The sequence below is a fragment of the Sturnira hondurensis genome, unplaced genomic scaffold (assembly GCF_014824575.4).
Source record: "Sturnira hondurensis isolate 20B ecotype Veracruz unplaced genomic scaffold, ASM1482457v3 Scaffold0017082, whole genome shotgun sequence".
Lineage (NCBI taxonomy): Eukaryota > Metazoa > Chordata > Mammalia > Chiroptera > Phyllostomidae > Sturnira > Sturnira hondurensis.
Window position 1 is genome coordinate 3,073,316 of NW_028089713.1, and position 19,974 is coordinate 3,093,289.

Sequence of the window (19,974 nt, forward strand, 5' to 3'; positions counted from 1 at the left end):
ACTGCCCAAATCTAGGTCTACTTGAGGATAAAATATAAGACAGTAATGGAGTATGACACACTGGCTAAAATGGGAAACCATGAGTTCACACAAATACAAATACAAATGTCCCTGTGGAAAAGAAGTTTCATATATGATGTCAGAACTTGAGAGGAAGGAAGAGGCTGAGATATAATACTGGGATATAAATCACTGAAAAAACTGAAAGTTTGATGAGAAATGGGATAATTATAGGGTTTCAAAGTACTGCTCTCCAAAATACTACAAAAATAAAACCTTTATAGTGAAACAATCTAGTATATACACCTTAATGATGCAATCAAAGTTAACATCAGCAGAAACAGGATAATTAAAATTGTATGCCATTTAATAATCGTATGCAATTGTGTGCACACCATTATCACACAAAGGAATATCACCTGTGTGATATTCCTGCCAAAGACACAACACCTGAATTTAGTCATGAGGAAATCCGTATCAGACTTATCGAAAGTAACGCTACCAAATAACTGACCTACAATTACCAGAACTGTCAACACCAATGGAAGGCAAGCAAAGCCTGAGTGATCCAGACTGGAGGTGACTGTTGAGTCATGGTAACTGCAGGCAACACTTGTTCTGGACACACGCCTTCTAAATAAACTACGTTACTGGTACAATGGCAAAACTCGAGTCAGATCCACGAATTAAAGGAAGGTAATATATCAATGTTAATTTTCTAATTTTGAAGGTTTTTTTATGATTACATAGGAGAATGTTGTTGTTTGTAGGAAATACTCATGAAAATACCTAGAGGTGACAGGGAATGCCAGTAATTTACTCCTAAATGTCTCAGAAAAAAAAGTTTTATAATGTACTTGCAACTTTTAAGTTTGACATTGTCTGAAAATAAACATAGAAATGAAAATACTCCCCAAATATACATAGTTCTTACACCGGAGTCTGAGCAGAGTGAGCAAGGTGAGCAAGACTTCTGTGCAGGACTCCTGAAGTAGGTTGAGGAGGGTTTATTACACTCATAAACAGTCTGCCCAGAATGAGCATCCAAGACCAAGCAGGATGAGAAGGGCTAGATTAGCTATACTACCAAACTGCCTTGAAGAAAAACAATACCAATTCACATTCCTTAACACGGAGATATTAAGTGAGCATTGTAATAATGACAGAAATTTCACTGGGACATTCCTAGAAATTTAACTCACAAGTTACATAAAATGTCATTTTCCCCTTATATTATTAAATGGCCCATCAATGCCCTAGACTACCTGTTATAATATAAATTCAAAACTTACATCAATCTCCATGTGCCTGAACCTGCACACTTGTCGAAAACAGCGCCCTTCTTGCCATAATGTGCAAACAGTTTCATTTCCTAGTGCAGCTTCACAGTGACGGAATGGACAGCTGTCACCCTGCAAACAAAGAGTAATACAAAAAAGAGCTGTGACACTGAAACAGATCTCAAGGAAAATGTTCATTATAATAGTTTCCTGGCATAGTTTACAGACAAAGGAGTAAGGAGAGAAAGGCAAGACAGAAGACAACTGAGACAGGATAACAGTAATAATCAAAGGTCAACAAAGTTATAATTTTCTACAACCTATTTCCTGTCGCTACCCTTCATCTTATCTGACAACATGAATGACACAAGCTGAGAGATGACACAAGCTGAAAAAGACAAGTGGGAGTACTAGACACTCTTTAAAAATACATTTTATAGTTCACCCTCAAAATCATTTTAGACATCACAACTTGTATGATTAGCTTTTAATGAAAAATCAGAAAAGGAAGTAAACAGATAAGGATTTAACTGTAATTCTATGTTTCACTATATACTTTATACAATAATACTGTCTGAAACAAAATGCTACTGTTGTGCAAACTAGTAGGTAAGATTAGGGCTTTGCTCAAAACTGTTCATTTTAAACATAGCACCAAGATGATTTAAGGAAAGTTTCTGTAACGACATGGATATTTACAGACTTAGTCATAAAGGAACAATAGAAAACAGATTAATCGAAACAGACTACATTGCAATGAAGCAGAAAACTAAGAAGTTTTGACCATAAAAAAAAAAAATAGCAAAGCTACAAAAGCATATTTAAAAGATGGTTTTAGTATTGAAGAGGAAATCCGAAGTCAAATTCAATGCATGGCCATTTCTAGAAGTACAATACAATACACCCATTCATTTAATACAAGGCAAATAAAATCAAAAGCCAAAATGCTCCTAACTCCAAAGGCACCCTCTCAAGAGGTTAATTATATATAAGAGATCTTTTCACTTTTGTACAACATGAAGAACATAAAATGAAGAAACAATATGATGAAGAACGAATTCACCTAGGAATGATATCCTTTACTAAAAAAACGGACCGCATTAAACAATAACTAAATAAAACTGACAGCAAATAACAGCTCAGAAAAACAAACATAAAAACAACTTAGTACACTGAAAATATCTTATCCAATTTTATTAGGGAAATCAAAGAAAGAACCAATTTTAGAGATTGCAATTCTTACTTTGGTACATGTAGAGTAGAAAAAAAAATAGCAGTCTTCTCCTTGATTAGGCATGCTGGGTAGATCCTGAGATCAGAAGTGGCTTCTTGAAAACAAGCCACTGCTTCCTCAAGGTGAGGACCAGCTTCAAGTCCTCTTGAAATGGATTTAATCTTCCAAATGACAACTGAATAACAGAAATTGCTTTCAAAATGTAATCCTAAAATGAGAAAACAGTGAATTAAAGTATTTCAAGTAAATTCTTCCGACTTCCTTCTAAATCACCAAACTAATGAAATCACATTATTAAAACCAAATTTTATTAGTATTGCTATGTTTTTGCCGATACAGACCCTTGTAAACACACTGACTCATATTTTATTCGTATGCGATAATGTACAGTCTCATCTATAATGAACACTTTCTGTTAAAGATAGCCATGCCCTTCTCTCTCTTGTATTCTCTATGGTGCTTGTTACACTGTTTCAACATAAGCCCTGCTAACTCAACAAATGATCTACATTTTATATTAGTGGGACTTAGATTACTTTACAGAAGATACTTGCTAAGTCCACATTTCTTTCTTCTTTATTTTTTTCTTTATGCTCACCTGAGGACATATCCACTGATTCCACAGATCAAGGGAGTGAAACACTGATGTCAGAGAAACATCTATGGGTTGCCTCTTGAACACACCCCAACAGGGGTCCAAAGCCGCAACCTAGGTAAATGCCCTGACCAGGAATTGAACCTGAAACCATTAGGTTTACAGGACGACGCCCCAACCAACTGAGCTACACTGGCCAGAGGTAAATACACATACTAAAATGTTTTTGAGTAACAAAAGTTTCAGTATTTTTCACAAGCATTTTTATTTTAAAAGTATGTAATTTTAAGTAGGTTAGGAAAAAGTTTCTTTATAGAATACCTGCAGAACTAGCTTAAGATGGCCAAAGAGTTGCACACCAATTACAAATGAGCAAAAGAAGTCCTTGAGGTTCTTTCCAGAAAACAGTTGATCCTTGAACACAGGTTTAAACTGCATAGGTCCACTTACATGTAGGTATTTTCAACTGACCTACACAGAGTTCAAACCCATGTTGTTCAAGGGTCAACTCCAAGGCTGAGAACCCATCTATGCAGAAGGCTGATTGTAGTTATATGCTAATTTTCCACTACAAAGGCAATTTCAATGGAGAAAGAATAGTCCTTTCAATAAATGGAGCTGGGACAACTGGACATTTAGATGGAAAAAATATATCTAGACACAGACCTTACACTTGTCACAAAAATTAAAATGTATCATAGACCTACTATAAAATGCAAAAAGTGTAACACTCTTAGAAGATAAATAGGAGAAAATCCAGGTGACCTCGGATTTGGCAATAACTTTAGATACAACATCATATGCACAACCCACGAAAGAAAACACACTGACAAGCTTGCTTCATAGAAATAAAAAACTTCTGCTCTGCAAAAGCATTGTTAAGAGAATGAAAAGGCAAGACTGGAAGAAAATCTTTGCAAAAACACATAATTGATAAAGAACGGGTATCCAACATATACAAAGAACACTTAAAACTCAACAAGAAAAACAAAACAATTAATAAATAGGCAAAAGATCTAAACAGACACCTCACCAAGGAAGACATACAGATGGAAATAAGCATATGGAGAGATAACCAACATCTATGTCATTAGGGAATCCAAAATTCCTTCTAGAATAGCTAAAATCCAAAATAATGACACTAGCGAAAGCTGGTGAAGATGCAAAACAACAGGAAAAAACCTGGAAAAACATAACACTAAACAGTAGTTATTCCTAGGGTGGTAGGATTATAGGTGGTTATTTATTATGTTGTTTCATGTTTACAACATTAAATTTTCTACTGTAATGTAACATACCCACAATAAAAAAAATTTAGTCTGCTCTGACTGGCCTGACAATCAATGATCCACTACAGAATGACACAAGGGTTGGACCTTTACTAGTGCCTCACTAATGCATCAGCAAGATTCCCCTGGCCCAAACCCCAGGAAATGCATTCTACATTATCGGGTGGAGAAAAGGTCATTTTAGATGCGCACTTCCGCCAAGATGGAGGCATAGGTGGAAACACTGTGCCTTCTCCCACAACCAAGTTTGAATACAACAAAGGTTTAGTAAACAAAGACACAGCCGAAGAACAGAAAACTGAACTATACAGAAGTCCGACAACAACAAATCGTTCAACCGGGACTGGTAAGAGGGGCAGAGCCAGCAGCGGAGCAGGGTCGGGCAGGAAAGATCCCCGACCCAGGCACCAAGACCCAGTTGGGATGTGCGGGGCAGACTGACCAAGGTCGCACATTCTCGCACAGTGAGACGGACTGCGCAGGCCCCAATAGGCAAACCCAGTGGCTGAGTGCTGACTGCGGCCTGCCGCACACTGGCGAGCAGTGGGACGGAATGTGCGGGCCCTGGTGACGGTGGCATCTGCGGTGGGAGGCGGCAGGCGGGACACCATTGCTCCTCTTTGACCCCGCCCCCATGTATAGCGTCACAACCCAGCGACTGAGTTGCCCTGCTCTGGTGAACACCTAGGGCTCCACACTCCTGATATGTAACAGGCATGAACAGTCCAAAAGATGGCTCAAGAAGAACTCAAAGCCCCAGAGCCAATAACTCTAAGCGACCAAGAAATAGCCAGCCTCTCAGATGCATAGTTCAAAACACTGGTGATCAGGATGCTCACAGAACTGGTTGATTATAGTCACAAATTAGAGGGACATATGAAGGCTAAACTAATTGAAATGAAGGGAAATGCACAGGAAACCAATAGTGATGGAAAGGAAACTGGGACTCAAATCAATGGAATGGACCAGAAGGAAGAACGAAACATCCAACCAGAAAAGAATGAAGAAACGAGAATTCATTTCTTTTCTTTTCTTCTTCTTCTTCTTTTTTTTTGAAGAAACAAGAATTCAAAAAAATGAGGAGAGGCTTAGGAACCTCCAGGACATCTTTAAACATTCCAACATCCGAATTATAGGGGTACCAGAAGGAGAAAAGAAACAGCCACGAGTGGAAAACATATTTGAACAAATAATAAAGGAGAACTTCCCCAGTCTGGCAAAGGAAATAGACTGCCAGGAAATCCAGGAAGCTCAGAGAGTCCCAAAGAAGTTGCACCCAAGGAGGAACACACCAAGGCACATCATCATTACAGTAGCCAAGACCAAAATGAAGGAGAGAATCCTAGAAGCAGCAAGAGATAAGGGGACAGTCACCTACAAAGGAGTGCCCATTAGACTGTCAGCGGATTTCTCAAAAGAGACCTTACAGGCAAGAAGGGGCTGGAAAGAAGTATTCCAAGTCATGAAATCTAAAGACCTACAGCCAAGATTGCTCTATCCAGCAAAGCTTTCATTTAGAATGGAAGGGCAGATAAAGTGCTTCTCAGATAAGGTCAAATTCAAGGAGTTCATTATCACCAAGCCCTTATTATATGAAATGCTAAAGGGACTTACATAAGAAAAAGAAGATGAAAAATATTAACACTGAAAGGTCGGCAAATTCACAGTTATTAACAACCACACCTAAAACAAAAGCAAACCAAGAGGACAGCTAGATCAGGAGCAGAACCATAGAACCATAGAAATGAAGAACACATGGAGGGTTAGCAACAGGGGAGTGGGAGGAGAAGGGGGGAGAAGGTACAGAAAATAGCATAGACAGCAGGTAGGAAATAGATAGGGGGAGGGCAAGAATAGTAGGGAAAATATAGAATCTAAAGAACTTGAGACACGTGGTCATAAACTAAGGGGGGGAATGCTGGGGGGGGTGCTGGGTGGAAGGGAATGAAGGGGGGAATAGAACAACTATAATGGTATAAGCAATAAAATATATATATTAAAATAAAGAAAAGGTCATTTTAAAAAACTGCTTGAAGCAAAATTGCTACAAGTGGCATTAAGTCTCTAGAGATATTCAAATAATTACGATGACACATACACAAAAAGGAAAAGTACTAATTAGATGAAAATGAAAAAATTTCACCATAGAAATACTGAGAAAGAAAAAAAAAGCTTAGAGGTCAATTCATCCCTGAACTGACCTCATTTCACACATGAAATGGTGGTTTCAGGAACCACTCCCCCAGATACTAATCAAACAACAAAACGATTCTTATGAAATGGCAAATTTCAAAGTAAGTTTTTCAATTTGGGCTCTACAAAATTCCCTCAGAGGGAGGCAGAGGGCATGGAGAGATTGAATCTTTAGTATACGGCACCCCCTTACTAATGTTTCAACAAACAGTTCCTTCATATACTGTATTTTGCCATATATAATGTACTCATGTTTTCCTGCACATTATACACAGGATTGTCATGCCCATTATTATGGTCCATAATCATTACAACAATGTCTAATGCACATCCTTATTTTTCCCTCAAAAATTTAGGCAAAAAAGTGCACAATACATGTGACAAAATATGGCTTTTTAAACAATGAGCTTTTGTAACTTCAGTAGAAGGAAAAAATATAATTGCTATTCAAGAAGATGGCCTAAACAAAATCTAGAGATTAAAAATTGACGGTAGTCATCACTACACTAAATAAAAAACCCAAAACTAAGAAAGATACATACTGATGTGTTTCTTAGTCTTAAAAGAGAAAAAAGAAGTATTCAGGATGCCAAGAAAAACCTGATTACTTTTTAACAAAAAGTAGCTGTTTGAAAGCAGGAAGCCAAGATGACTAATTGACCCTCTCCCACCCCACTGATGAATAATGTAGGAAAAAAGAAAAGAAGTTCTTTTAAAATCCTCTTGCTGTCAGCAAGTTTTGAAGAACATAGCTAATTCAAATGAACATATGGCTACAAACAACAAAGAGTAAAAAGAAAAAGCTTGAAAATAAAAAAACTAAAAGCCTCTTTTAGTTTTCTTGAAAATAAGAAAACTAAAAGCCAATGTTTAGCCTCTTCTTCTAAAAATAGATTTTAAAATCTCTTCAAATCTAAAAGAATATCTCTTCAAATCTAGAAGGATAAACATTGATGAAAAATACAGTACATGAATTATAAAGTACCAATTGCAGGACATCTCCCAGAATACAAAAAGATGTCAATCAATATAAGACAAAAGGTGTGTAACATGAAAATAATTCCAGAAGACTTCATTTCTTACCAAATTCTGTAAGAAATGGAATTGGTAGAGATAATAAAATAACAATACAAGAAAATTTCCCTAAGCTGATTCAATTTGAAACTTTTCAAAAACTCATCATTGTGAGGTGAGCGGAGGGGGTGATGGCGGAGGCAGAAGAGAATATACGGGGGATAAATGGTAATGGAAAAAATATAATAGTAAGCTATTAAAAGGGGGGGGGAAACTCATCAAATGCCACACAGAAATTTTCTTTCAAGAAACCTCTACACTATAGATGTGAAATTTTTGAATTCCAATAGTAACAACAGAATCATACATACTTTTTCCTAGGAAAAAAGTAGACCGGTGACAAGGGAAAGGAAATCAGATTTAATGTCTGACTTTGTATCTCAATCTCTAAATGCCAAAGGACGAATTGCTAAGCATCAGAATTTTTTAAAAGATTTGATTTATTTACTTTTAGACAGAGGGGAAGGGAGAAAGAGAGACAGAAACATCAGTGTGTGGTTGCCTCTCGCATGGCCCCCCCGTGGGGACCTGGCCCACAACCCAGGCATGTGTCCTGACTGGAAATCTAAGCATCAGAATTTAAAGGAGAGATTTAGCCTTTCAAACTACATTTTAAGATTTCAGTTTTTGGACATGAAATGTCTCAAATAGTATATGATCTACGTATTCCATATATTTTTGAACAACATACTTAAGTGAAGTATTTTAACCTGAGAAAAAACTCAACAGAAGAAAAAGAACAGAATCACATCACTGGCACTATATTTCACGGCTTTCTAAAACAGCTTTAAAACAACTGCTTTGGATATCCGATTTATGAAAGAGCTGAAAATCCTAATTAAAGCAAATTGAGTAACATGGTATGATCAAAAAAGGTTTATTCTGGAACTAGGGATGGCTTAACATTAGGGAAGTGATTATATTAATAAAGGGGAGTAAAAACAAAAACCAAAACACATCTTAAGATTTCAAAAAAGAAAAAATTATATAAAATATAAAAGGGTTTAAATGGTATTTAAAAAAATATTAAAATGGCTTAAACACACTTATCCTCAGACACCATCAGCATACTTAGAAGCTCACTCGAGGCAAAGAAAAACAAACACTCACTGTCTCCACTATCACTCAACACTGTTCCAGAGAGTCTAGCGTGCATACACACACACACACACACACACACACACACACACACACGAAGGGGGGAAAAGGTATAAAGGCTAAAAAGGATGAGGCAAAAAAACCTTAGAATCTGCAGATTCTATGCTTGCAAACTCATTCAGATAACAATCTCATTTACAATAAAACTGTAAAATACATATGAAGACTATGAAGAAGTATACAAGACCCATATTAAATTAAAAACAAAACCAAAAAACTATGAAAACTACGTACTAATGCACAGCAGACCTGGATAATGGAGAGATAATGACTTAAAGTTTATTTTTCCTTCAAAACTGTGTACCTTGAATGCAACTCAAGTCAATATCCTGATTAGAGTTTATTATTGGAACTTGACAAACTGCAAAATCATCTAGAATAACTGAGAAAAATAAAGGAAATTTTAAAAAGAGTAAGCCTTGCTCTACCTGACTTTACAATAGATGTGAAATGCAATGTTTAAACATAACATTGGCAAATAAATGAGTACAAGACCAACAGAATTCAAGTGAATCTATGAGTAAATGTAATGTATGAAAAGTGGCATCTAAAATTAACAAAAAAACTGGCCATCCATCAGAAAATATTCTACTCCATACAAAAACATTCCAGGGGAATAAAAGCAAGGATGGCCAAAGCTGTAGCTCACTAATTTAAAGCACTATACTAAGTGTAAATTTGTAACTGCACTCAGCAAAAAGCAAGCCAATATTTGACACATCTATTACGCTTACAGAAGGAAGAGCGACAATGTCACTTAACTACAATCCCTAGATTACATCTTTAATATAAAAAATAAAACCATCAAGCCCTGACCGGTGGGGCATCATCACACAAAGTGAAAGGTCGCTGGTTCAATTCTGTCAGGGCACAACGTCTGGGCTGCAGTTTGGTTCCCAGCTGGGTGCATCCAGGAGGTAAAAGATCTGTGTTTCTCTTTCACATCAATGTGTCTCTCCCTCTCTTTCTCCTTTCCTTCCCTTCTCTAAATAAAAATATATATTTGAAAAATCTTAAGCCTTGGCTGCTGTGGTTTAGTGGATTGACTGCTGGCCTACAAACCAAAAAAAGTTGCCAGTTCGATACCCAATCAGGGCACATGCCTGGGTTGCAGGCCAGGTACATGAAAGGAAGCCACACACTGATGCTTCTTTTCCTTCCTCTCTTTCCCCTCTTTCTAAATATAAATAAGTAAAATCTATCTTTAAAAAATCTTAAAAAATATATACGTATATATCCACCCAGGTACTGGGGAAAAATGCATGGTAATTTTTTATAAGCTCAAGGTGGAAAAAAAACTTTTCCTAGTACACCAGTTAAAAACCTTAACAATAAAATTGGTAGATTTGACTACATAAAGTGAAAAACATTTTATGTAACAAAAGACCTATCAGCAACATGGCCAAAGATTAGTATCTTTACTAGTAAGAGGAACATGCCAAGAACTTTTACAAATCAAAAAGACTTCATTAAATTCAGTAAATTAGTACAACCTCTTCACAATTAATTGTAACAATCCTATAATTTCACATCTGAGAAATGGTTCTGAGAAAAAATTCAAGGAGATGTGTATATAGGGCTGTTATAGGATGTGCAACTATTTTTGTTTACACGGGCACAACCAGAAGTCTACCAACGAGGTATATGTTAAATGATTGCGCATTCATATAAAGGGATACTGCTTAGTCATTTCAAGAAGATGAGGCAGAGTTTTGCATGTGGAAATGGAACTATGCTGTGATAAACTATTCATGGGTACTTTTCTTTAAGGAGATTTCTGAGGAGATGGAATTACAAGGTTTCACCTTGGCTATACTGTTTTTATAATGTGCATGTACTACATTACCAAAAGAGGGGGAGGAAGTACCTCTAACCCCAAACCAAAAGCTTATAAACAATTACAAGACAAGAAATGTCTTGACAATGGCTAATTTCTTTCTGATCCAGGAAAATTATGCCATAAATTACAAAAATGTTTACTCCTTTAATGAGAAAAAACCCATTTCCACACTTACATTAGTTGGTTGTTTTCAACAGGAACATCTGTATCTTCACTGAGTTCCAATCTATCACGCCTGTAGGTCGAACCAACACTCAATCCATGAATTAATAATAATGAGGCAGAAAGAATTTTCCTCCTCACATTGCCAAGGAAACCTCTCAGCCACAATTCAAACACAGGATGTGTTTTTAAAACATCTCCCAACTACTGGGAGATTAAGTCCATTTGAATAACCTTTGTCACAGACTGGAGACAGCTAGTGCTAGTTATCTCCTCAAAAACAAAAATAAAAAAAAAAAAGACAAAAAAAGTTCATTTAAGTATGAACTTTAGAGTCAAAAGATTATTTTTTTTAAAAATCCATCTTCCAGAGCTGAACAATATAATTTAAAAAGAAAAAAAGAGAGAGAAAAAAAATTAAAAAAACAAACAAACACCAAAATTCAATAAGATCCAATTTCTGGTCTTCAAGATTTCTTCACCTATTAAGAAAAAAACAGAAATCTTCCCCCATCTTTATTATCTGTATAAATAAAAGCATACTTGTATGTAAAAATATAAAGTGTTTTATGTACATGACATACATATATACTAACTGGCTTACACACACACACACACACACACACAAATGTGTAGAAATAAAACATTTGGTTAAGTTTTCCCTTTTAAAATACATTACAAAAGACTTTAGATATGGGTTCATTATAAAAGTAGTGAACTTACTCTTTTACCAAAGTATTACAAAGCATATTAATATGTCACACAAAATTTTGCCCAGCCCACAAAATAAAGATGAAGGGAAATCCTTACACATATATCAATGTGTATAAATATGGATGTATGTATACCGTTATCATCTTTTTCATCTTCAGGGAGTGTTTAACCAAAAAAGATAGAAACGTTTAGTTACAGAGTAACTACAAAGTGGTGCAGCAAGCTGTAGAAGGCAGAGCAGCATTATAGCCATACTGAACTGGCACTGTCAAAACACAGAAAGCTTCTATTAAGGGAAGTTTTTTTTTTCTGTTACAGTAACACCAGTGTCAACCGGCATGAAATTCAATATTGGCCCTGCAAAGGCTTGCATATGCAGCCTAGTTTCAAATTCTTTACTACTGATGGCTACAGCTAAAGACATTGTAATTAATTATCCATTTACTCCAGTTAGTAAAAGGGTAAACTTTTGAAGTTGAAATTTCATTCCACAATGGTACATTTACCATTAAAAAAAAAAAAAACAATTTGATACATAGAAATGATTCTAAATTTTGAAACCAGCCCAGTAACAAAGCAATTTTGATGCTCATGTAATAGATACTACATTACTTCTAGGCTAAATCTTGCCAAATACTATCCAAGACAAAACTAAAATCAAAACTTAAAAAAAGTGGACACCTTTTACTCACACTTAATACTAGTCAATTTTCCAGGAAATTTTTGGGCAGGGAATATCCCCAAATCTAAAATGAAAAAAAGGAAAAATTGGGATCTTACATTAGTTATTCCGTCTGAAACTTTTAATAGACTTTTATTAAAAGTCATCATTTTCTGGCCTCCCACTCAATCACAGAAACATACTTTTGGAGTGGGAAAGGACCTTAAAAATCACTGAGATCAATGCTCTCATTTTACCAGTGAGGAAATGATTTCTACCACATGAAAATATTGTTTCTTTTTAGTTAATAGAGGTCAAAACAACTTCACAGTTAAGAATACTGTTTTATGGATAATTCAGTATATTTTTAAAAGCATTTAAGATCACTTAATAATCAGAAAAACATTCTTTGAAAAATGGATACTAGGAATACTATGCTCATGGATGGGACTTTTAATTCCCATTCAATCTTTTTCAATTTTGTGAACTTTTTACCACATCATTTACCTCATAATTAGGCAAAAGTACCTATACAATTTGTTTTTACACTGTTTTATAAAGAATAAAAAGGTAATTCAGGATTAAAAGTAATTTTCCTGTTTTCTAATGTTCCTCTTTTATTTACATAGATTCAATCCTATAAATGGTAACTCAATAACTTGAAATTATTAAGCTGACCAGTATGAGGAGGCAATTAGAAATTTCCAAATGTAAAACAATTCTGTGAGTTTTGTTTTTGCCAAGCTGTAAGGACAAATAGGATTTTTAAAGAAATAGAAAAATGGGGGCAGGGGTAGGAATATCGGCTTAGTATGCTCCCCCCCCCCCAATATCATTGGTATCAGAGCAATTGAACTTTCCATATAGGGAGAAATTTTTACCTAAAACCAATTAATTATTAGTTCAGTTTACCAGTCAGAAATAGCCCAAGGACTTTCAATGCTGCACTATATTTTTTAATTAAAAAAATATTTTTCTCACATGGTATACACAAAATTTCAAGTGACAGCCAAACCGAGTTAGTACTATGAAATCATTAAAGCTAATCTTCATTTTGTCGGTATTACCTCTAAGGAAGTTTCAGCCCTTTTTGTATTTTCAGATTTCCCTAGATTCATGTATAAAGAATATTAATTAGTTAACTATATGTAACTATAGCAATTAGAATATAGTAACAGAGCAAGAAGTTGCCCATTTTAAATGGAGAAAGGAAAAAGAAATTAAGATATTTCTTTTTCATTGCTTTGAACAACTTCATTCTCAGCATCCCAGCTCAGAACCAATGTAGAATAATCATATTTAACATTTTTTAAATTCATTTTCAGAAACATCAACTGTTCTACATTGTCAAAGTCCAGACTCATGATCTGTTTTGGATGAAAGTGGCTATTTGCAGTAAAGATACATTCAGATTGCCAACTACACATAGGGCAACTTAGATACTGAATAGCAACTTGGGTCAAAGCCGGCCATATGTTCACCTTCCTCTGCCAGTAAATCAAAGGGTCATCACCTCCTGAGATCTCTGAATACTTCTCTTTGAAGTATTCATCCACTACTGCTATAGCAGAAGGAAACATGAAACTTTTGCCTCCAACACTAAAATTATCTGTAGCTGAGCTATCAATGGACCCTGAACTGGAGGTGCCTTCTCTTATAGATGAAGTAAATGAATCAGTTTCTACTAAAGCTGAGGGACCGGAAGCGTCTGAAGTTGGAATATGGCAGACCTCTGGTGAAGATTCCATATAATTACAAACTTCTTCTGCAAGGATCTGCTTATAAGTTTCTAAATTAGCACCTTGAGGGAAAAAGTCTTCCAAGCTATTCTTAAAGCACGGATCTAACAAAGCAGCCAAGATACAGGGCTTAGATTTGAGCATGGCACCTAGTAGGGCATCAGTTTCAAGTTTCAGAGATAAACTGTCCACCAGATTGAGGGCCTGTGTAATACCTCTGACTTGAAAATCTTCTCTGAGTTTCTGCAAGGAAAGGAGAAGATGATGGATTAGGGGTAGCACCTGATTCAATCCTGTGGTCTTTACACTCACTTTCTGTGTGGCCTCTTCAAACGGTTTAAGAATATCACAAACATAAGTCATTAGAGTCCACTGAAGAGAGGTGAGTACAACACCACTGGCTCTACCAAGGCTATGGTGAACTGAGTAACAGTGCTCCAAGAGCCATTTTAACATATGAAAGGTAGAAATCCAATGGCCAGTTTCATCCTGCTTCAAATTCTTCCACGGCAGTTGACGATCATTTTGGAACTCTTGCAGTATCTGACGAGCCTTGACTGAATGACTAAAATGATGACAGGTTTTCCTAGCTGCCACTAACATATTTTCAATGCTTTTGTGCTCACAGAAAAAATCCTGAATGATTATATTTAAACAATGCAGGAAGCATGGTACATGAGTAAAACCACCTTCTTTGACTGCATGAACCACATTAGAGGAATTGTCAGAAACAATGAAGCTGGGAATGAGGAAATTAGGAGAAAGCCAAAGACCAATCTGGTCATTTAATTCTTGTAAAATGTTGGTTACCAAACAGTCTTTGGCCAAACCTGTTACACAAAGCACTGCCCATTTCCTAAAACTGGATATATTGGAAGAAGGTGCTGTGTCCAAGGAGACCCAGTGTACAGTCACAATAAAATAGTCAGTGGATGGGTCATGGGTCCATATATCCACAGTTAAGTGGATCTTTTGACTTTGAACATTCTCCAAAGTTAAAAAAATTTTTTCTCTGACCGAATCATACAATTGAGGTACAGCCTTAGTGAAGAAGTAAGTCTCAGATGGTAACCTATAGTCAGGGGCCACAATCTGCATGAACCTCTGAAAGGCTGGGGTTGAGAAGTAGTTGTAAGGATGCATATCCTCCACAATCATTTGAATAATTGCCTGACTTATTTGACTGGAGACTGACTTTTCACAGTATGTTGTTTCTCCTTCCTGGGCATGCATCAGAACATTTTGCTCTGTAACAGGAATAGGACTCTCAGATCTCCTATTTTCTACCTCCAACACAGGAGGTTCATCTGAATCAGAGTCACTAAGGTCTTCAGCTGTTAAGTCTTGGCTGCCTGTAGACTTCTCTCCATGCAAAGTATCATTCAAGGGATTTCTTTCAGTCTCAGCCTCATCTAATCCATTTCCAACTGCACCACTGTCTTTATTGGCAACAGCCCAGTGGATGGGATGTGTAGCCTGTAGGTGTCGTTGAAGTGTTGAAGTTCCTAGGTGAGAACCTGGCCTGCCTCGGCTCACACTTCTTTTACATATATTACACACAGCTCTTGAGATGTGCTGAGGATCAGTATAAAAAAAATTCCAAACTGCAGATGTCTTGGCTCTTGTTCCAGGAATTAAGGCATGCTTGACAATGTTACTTTTGATGAGAAATCTCCCCCTTTCCGCCCTCAGGGCATCAGATACTGATTTATCATGTTTCTTACCCACTCTATTATCATCTAATGGATCAGTAGGAATATATTCAAAGCTTCCACTGCTTCCAGCAGAAGAGGGAGATAAAGGTACATCTAAAGTGAAATCCTCCTCCCCACTAGTGACTCCAAATTTGTTGGCCCTTGTCCAGTGAGGTGAATGCCTTGCCTGCAGATGTCGTTGAAGAGTAGATGTCCCAAGATGACTGCCTGGTTTACCCCTGCTAACACTTTTTTCACAGAGGTTACAAATAGCCCGCCAGGTGTACTGGGGATCAACGTGAAAGAAGTGCCACACAATGGAGGTCTTGGCTCTAGTACTAGGTAAGTAGATCTGTTTTTCTATATTGCTCTCAAAAAGACATTCTTCATCCCGCTCAGGGGCACTGGAAGCTAACAAAGCAGGGGCATCTGCAACAGGCCTCCCAGATCCCAAATCCTTACTAAACTTTTTCACAAGGATCAATTTCTTTCGTCGCCTTTTCCCCTTTAGTCGCAAACCCTTCTTTCTTTTCTTTTTAGCGGGCAATTTTGCCTCTTTATCCATTCCTTCTGCCACCATCTTTCTCTCTACCATATCTTCTTTATCTGTATTAGAGTTAATAGAAACACAGCCCAGAATCCCAGCACCACTAAAATTGCTACATCTCCTGCCAGGAGAGAGTGAGGAAATTGGTACACTTAGGGTACATACACTCATTCTCTTTATGTCCCCAAAATTTATACCAGAATCTGTTAGCAGGTTTATTACTCAAGCAGAAATACAGCTGTTCCTCTCTACTTGCATTACCTAGTCTCCAATTTCTATGGGGAATCAAATTCCCTTTGGACCAATGACTTCCAAGCCAGGTTATTTTTGGAGGAAAAGTGACAGCAATAGAGAACATTCCCCAAATCTTTCTCTGAGGGTTTTAAGATCCCGTCCAACTTTCTGAGTTCTGAATTCAAATTGTCCAATTCCCTCATGTTACAGAAAAAAGAACTGAGGCCCATTTTCCCAGAGTCATAAAGTTGCTCAGTACCAGCTAGACGCCAGGTTTTCCAAATTCCTTGCTCCCGTTCTTTCTGCTTCATCAAGAACTATATCTGCTTGAAATGCCTTCAGCTTTTAAAATATGTATTTTATGATGTTTCACAGTAGCAACATCAATTTCCATTAATTCTGAAATTAATATTCAGGACATTTCATTTAAACAAAAACATAGTGCATCATTTCAACATTGATCATTTAGGACTGTGAATTGTCAATACAACCCAAAAAGTCAATTCTGGACCGCTAAATCAGACTCCACATACTGGTCATTAACAACAAATTCTAATTAACCCCTCTCAGCTCTAACTAAAAGTAACAGTTTTTAAAAATGTGGGTGGCTAAAGAAGTGCTTTATGAGTGAAATTAAAATCAAGGTCACGGGACGCTTTTAATTTACCGTTTGTATCAAGAATTAATCCAAGTTTAGTTTTCAGACATTTTTAGTCTGGAGAAGTTTTATGGCCTGTAAATGAGTAACTCATAAGTTGGACTATATATAAACAGCAAAAACTGAAATGAGTTTTAAACCACTTCCATTCCTTCTCAGTTGATCCCTCCCCTTCCCCCAATACCTACATACATTTACCCTAAAAAGCATCGCTAGTTCACTATTTCCACAGCCTCTCAAGGTCCAGAACCAAGGCCTGGAGGATGTCAGTGATAGGGGCCTCCCCCATAGGAATCCGCACCGATTACGGGAGTTTAGGGGGTGTTCTTCATTACGGTTTCATCAATCTCACAACGAACACAGAAGTGTCCCTGTTGTTCTTGACTCCGATGCTGAGGGCTGGGAATATTAAGGTAGGGAAGGGGTGTAGGATACCAGAATAAGGTAGGTAGCTTTCTGCATGTGGAGTTGGAGAAAACCTCCAAAGTAGTGGGACCCTGGAGAGGAATGAGAGTATGTAAATTCAGCTCCTGGCACTCACGTTAATTTAAGCAGTGGGGGTTCGCTAAACTAGGGAAACTACGGCCCCGAAGAAGGCGATCTGGTGTCAGTTCTGACTCCGGGAGTCGAGGAGCAAGACGGTTGCAGTGGCTGCTCTGGGTTCCTAGTTTCGCCAACACCGGATGTGGGGGAGGGGAGGAAGGTTGGCTGGGAAGGGAGCAGGCGCAGTGGGGGTGGGGCGAGGTGGGTTGTGGTGGAGGTGGGGTGGACGGGAACACTGGGCGTCCGGGGTTCCCCGCCCGCCCCGATGAGGGCAGCGACCAGAGTGGGGGGAGGGTAAGAGAGGGGTTGTCGTTACGGCGGGGGCGAAGGACCCGCTGTGACTTCCCGGGCTAGGCAGCGACCCAGGGGCGAGGGGAGGCCGCAGCCACTCCCCTCGCCCACTCTCCAACCTCCCGGCCCCAAGCCACCAGGGAATCAAAAAACGGGTCTAGTTAGCAGAGAACAGAAACTTTACCGAACCGAGGACACTCTCCCCGACTCCCGCTTGTACCACGTCCTTCTTCTTTCTTAGCCGTTAGCCTCCGCCGTCCTCACAACAGCACACCAGCAAAAATCCGAAACTGCCAGCGTCAAAGATGGCGCCCGACTACAAGCTCAGCTCTAAGGCCGGGCGGTAAAAGTGCCAGCACGACGCAATCACAAGGATTCTGGGAGGCGTAGTTCCTTTATGAGGCGATGCTAAGATGGCGGCCCTGGTCGCAGTGTCACGTGGGAGGAGAGTTGCTAGGCAACCTTCCTTTCCGAAGAATGCGTTTTATAAAGGTAACGGTTTTATTGAAACCGTCTTTGATTTTTTTTAAGTTTTTTTAAATCAAATGAGGTAGTAAGCAAGGAAGCTAGGAGAACTGTCTGTCAGACAGTAAGCGATCAGTTTTTGCTTACCAAAAGTATTTGCTTAATCATGTGTGGACATCTGTGTGGATGTCCCAACTGTGTGGCCATCTAATTTAGAAATAAACAACTTTTCCCATTCAGTGTTGATGGATTTGTGCACTTGTTTTTATTTGAAGAAGGGAAGTTAGGCTTTAGGGGTGTTATAGTTCTTAAAACAAATTTTCGTATTGGAAAAACAATTCATGCTCACCAAACATGAGGGTTGGGGGACAAAAAGGAAGAATTTTGATTTGAGCTTTGAAATTGGATTTGAATTGATGAGCTTTGGCCGCCTCAATTATTAAACTGATAAGAGCAGATACAACACTTGATCTTAGCCAAAAGGCTGAGAGGCGATGGCCTCCTCAATTATTAACGTTAGCCTGTATTTTCCTATTTGACTGTTTCTACCTTTTTTCCTCTAATGATGAAAGTGTTACATATGAGTGGTTTTTAAAAATGTAAATAAAAGAAAGTTTTCTATTGTAAGAATGTAAATAGTAGAAAGTTTTCTATTCTTTCTAATGTAAAGAATAGAAAGTTTAAATCTCATCTCATTTCTGAGAAATAATCTCATTAACTTAACATATATTCTTGATTCTTGATTCTAACTGTTTTGTAGTCAAATATACTTAAATAGATTACACTGATAAATTAGGAGCCTAAAATGCCCAGAGTTAGAGACTCAACTTGCTTAGGTGGCAACATTTTACTGAACTCAAAAGGACACAGTTATGCTACTAAGAGAGGATACACTTGATGGGTACACTTGATGGTAAAGCAAATGGGACTCCAGGTACCTTCTATTTGCTCTTGGGCATTTTCTGCCACTTACCAGCTTGGTGAAGGAGTCCAGCCAGCCGACAGTGGGGTCCTGAGTCTCCTCACACCTAGGCTTTTATCTTCTTTCAAAGTAAGAAGTCACAGCATTGGAATTCTAGACTCAGTTCCTACCTTACATAACAACACTCTGTGGTTGCCATGTCAACCAGACTTCACAGGCAGGCTGCTGGTGACCAATTTCTCTCCATGCCACAGCACCTTTATTTTTTCAGTTTAACACAAAGCTTCCCAAACTTTGAAGGGGTGTCCAGCCTAGGGCTTTCTAAGCTGATGCCTGACTAATATGCTACATATAGTTACATCATATTTCATCAAATCTAAGGCATTGTAAAATGTATCCTATTTCACAGACTTCTGAAAGAAAACAAAACCCTGCAACTGAACTCTGACAGGCCATTGATCAGAGATGGTAGATTTGGGAAGGATGTACATCTTAGAATGAATGAAATATAGTTTCCACTAGTTTCTCCCAATGGGGGAAAAGAAAATACAAATGGATATTGAAGAGAAGAGAAGTTAAAAGCCTGGGGCTATTTGAAAGAGAGAGAACTAGTGAGGTGGTCCTCCAAAGGCCAGGGTGCAGTCCACAGGAGGATTCCATCCTCTCCCTAATATACACAAA

At 37.8% G+C, this 19,974-nt stretch overlaps 2 protein-coding genes and 1 pseudogene across 4 annotated transcripts in view; all 3 read right to left on the reverse strand.

Moving 5' to 3' along the window:
* ZC3H11A (zinc finger CCCH-type containing 11A) overlaps positions 1 to 18,234 on the reverse strand; it is a 45,849-nt gene extending 27,615 nt beyond the window's left edge. The window contains exons 1-5 of one of the 3 annotated variants that reach the window (XM_037067134.1): positions 18,091 to 18,234; positions 12,232 to 12,285; positions 10,839 to 10,898; positions 2,524 to 2,722; positions 1,293 to 1,412 (exon numbers count right to left, since the gene is read on the reverse strand). In XM_037067134.1, the coding sequence (XP_036923029.1) occupies positions 1,293 to 1,412; positions 2,524 to 2,577 (174 nt within the window). In that variant the 5' untranslated portion in view covers positions 2,578 to 2,722; positions 10,839 to 10,898; positions 12,232 to 12,285; positions 18,091 to 18,234. Of the gene's footprint in view, positions 1 to 1,292; positions 1,413 to 2,523; positions 2,723 to 10,838; positions 11,166 to 12,231; positions 12,286 to 17,613 lie in introns of those variants that run through there. The other 2 variants (XM_037067133.1, XM_037067135.1) reach the window with 2 other exon arrangements.
* ZBED6 (zinc finger BED-type containing 6) lies at positions 11,242 to 17,619 on the reverse strand. The gene has a single exon (XM_037067131.1). The coding sequence runs from the start codon at positions 16,349 to 16,351 to the stop codon at positions 13,421 to 13,423; it is 2,931 nt and encodes a 976-aa protein (XP_036923026.1). The 5' UTR covers positions 16,352 to 17,619; the 3' UTR covers positions 11,242 to 13,420.
* A 514-nt stretch (positions 18,235 to 18,748) lies between the features above and the next one.
* Positions 18,749 to 18,867, reverse strand: LOC119001737 (uncharacterized; annotated as a pseudogene).
* Positions 18,868 to 19,974: the final 1,107 nt, after the last annotated feature.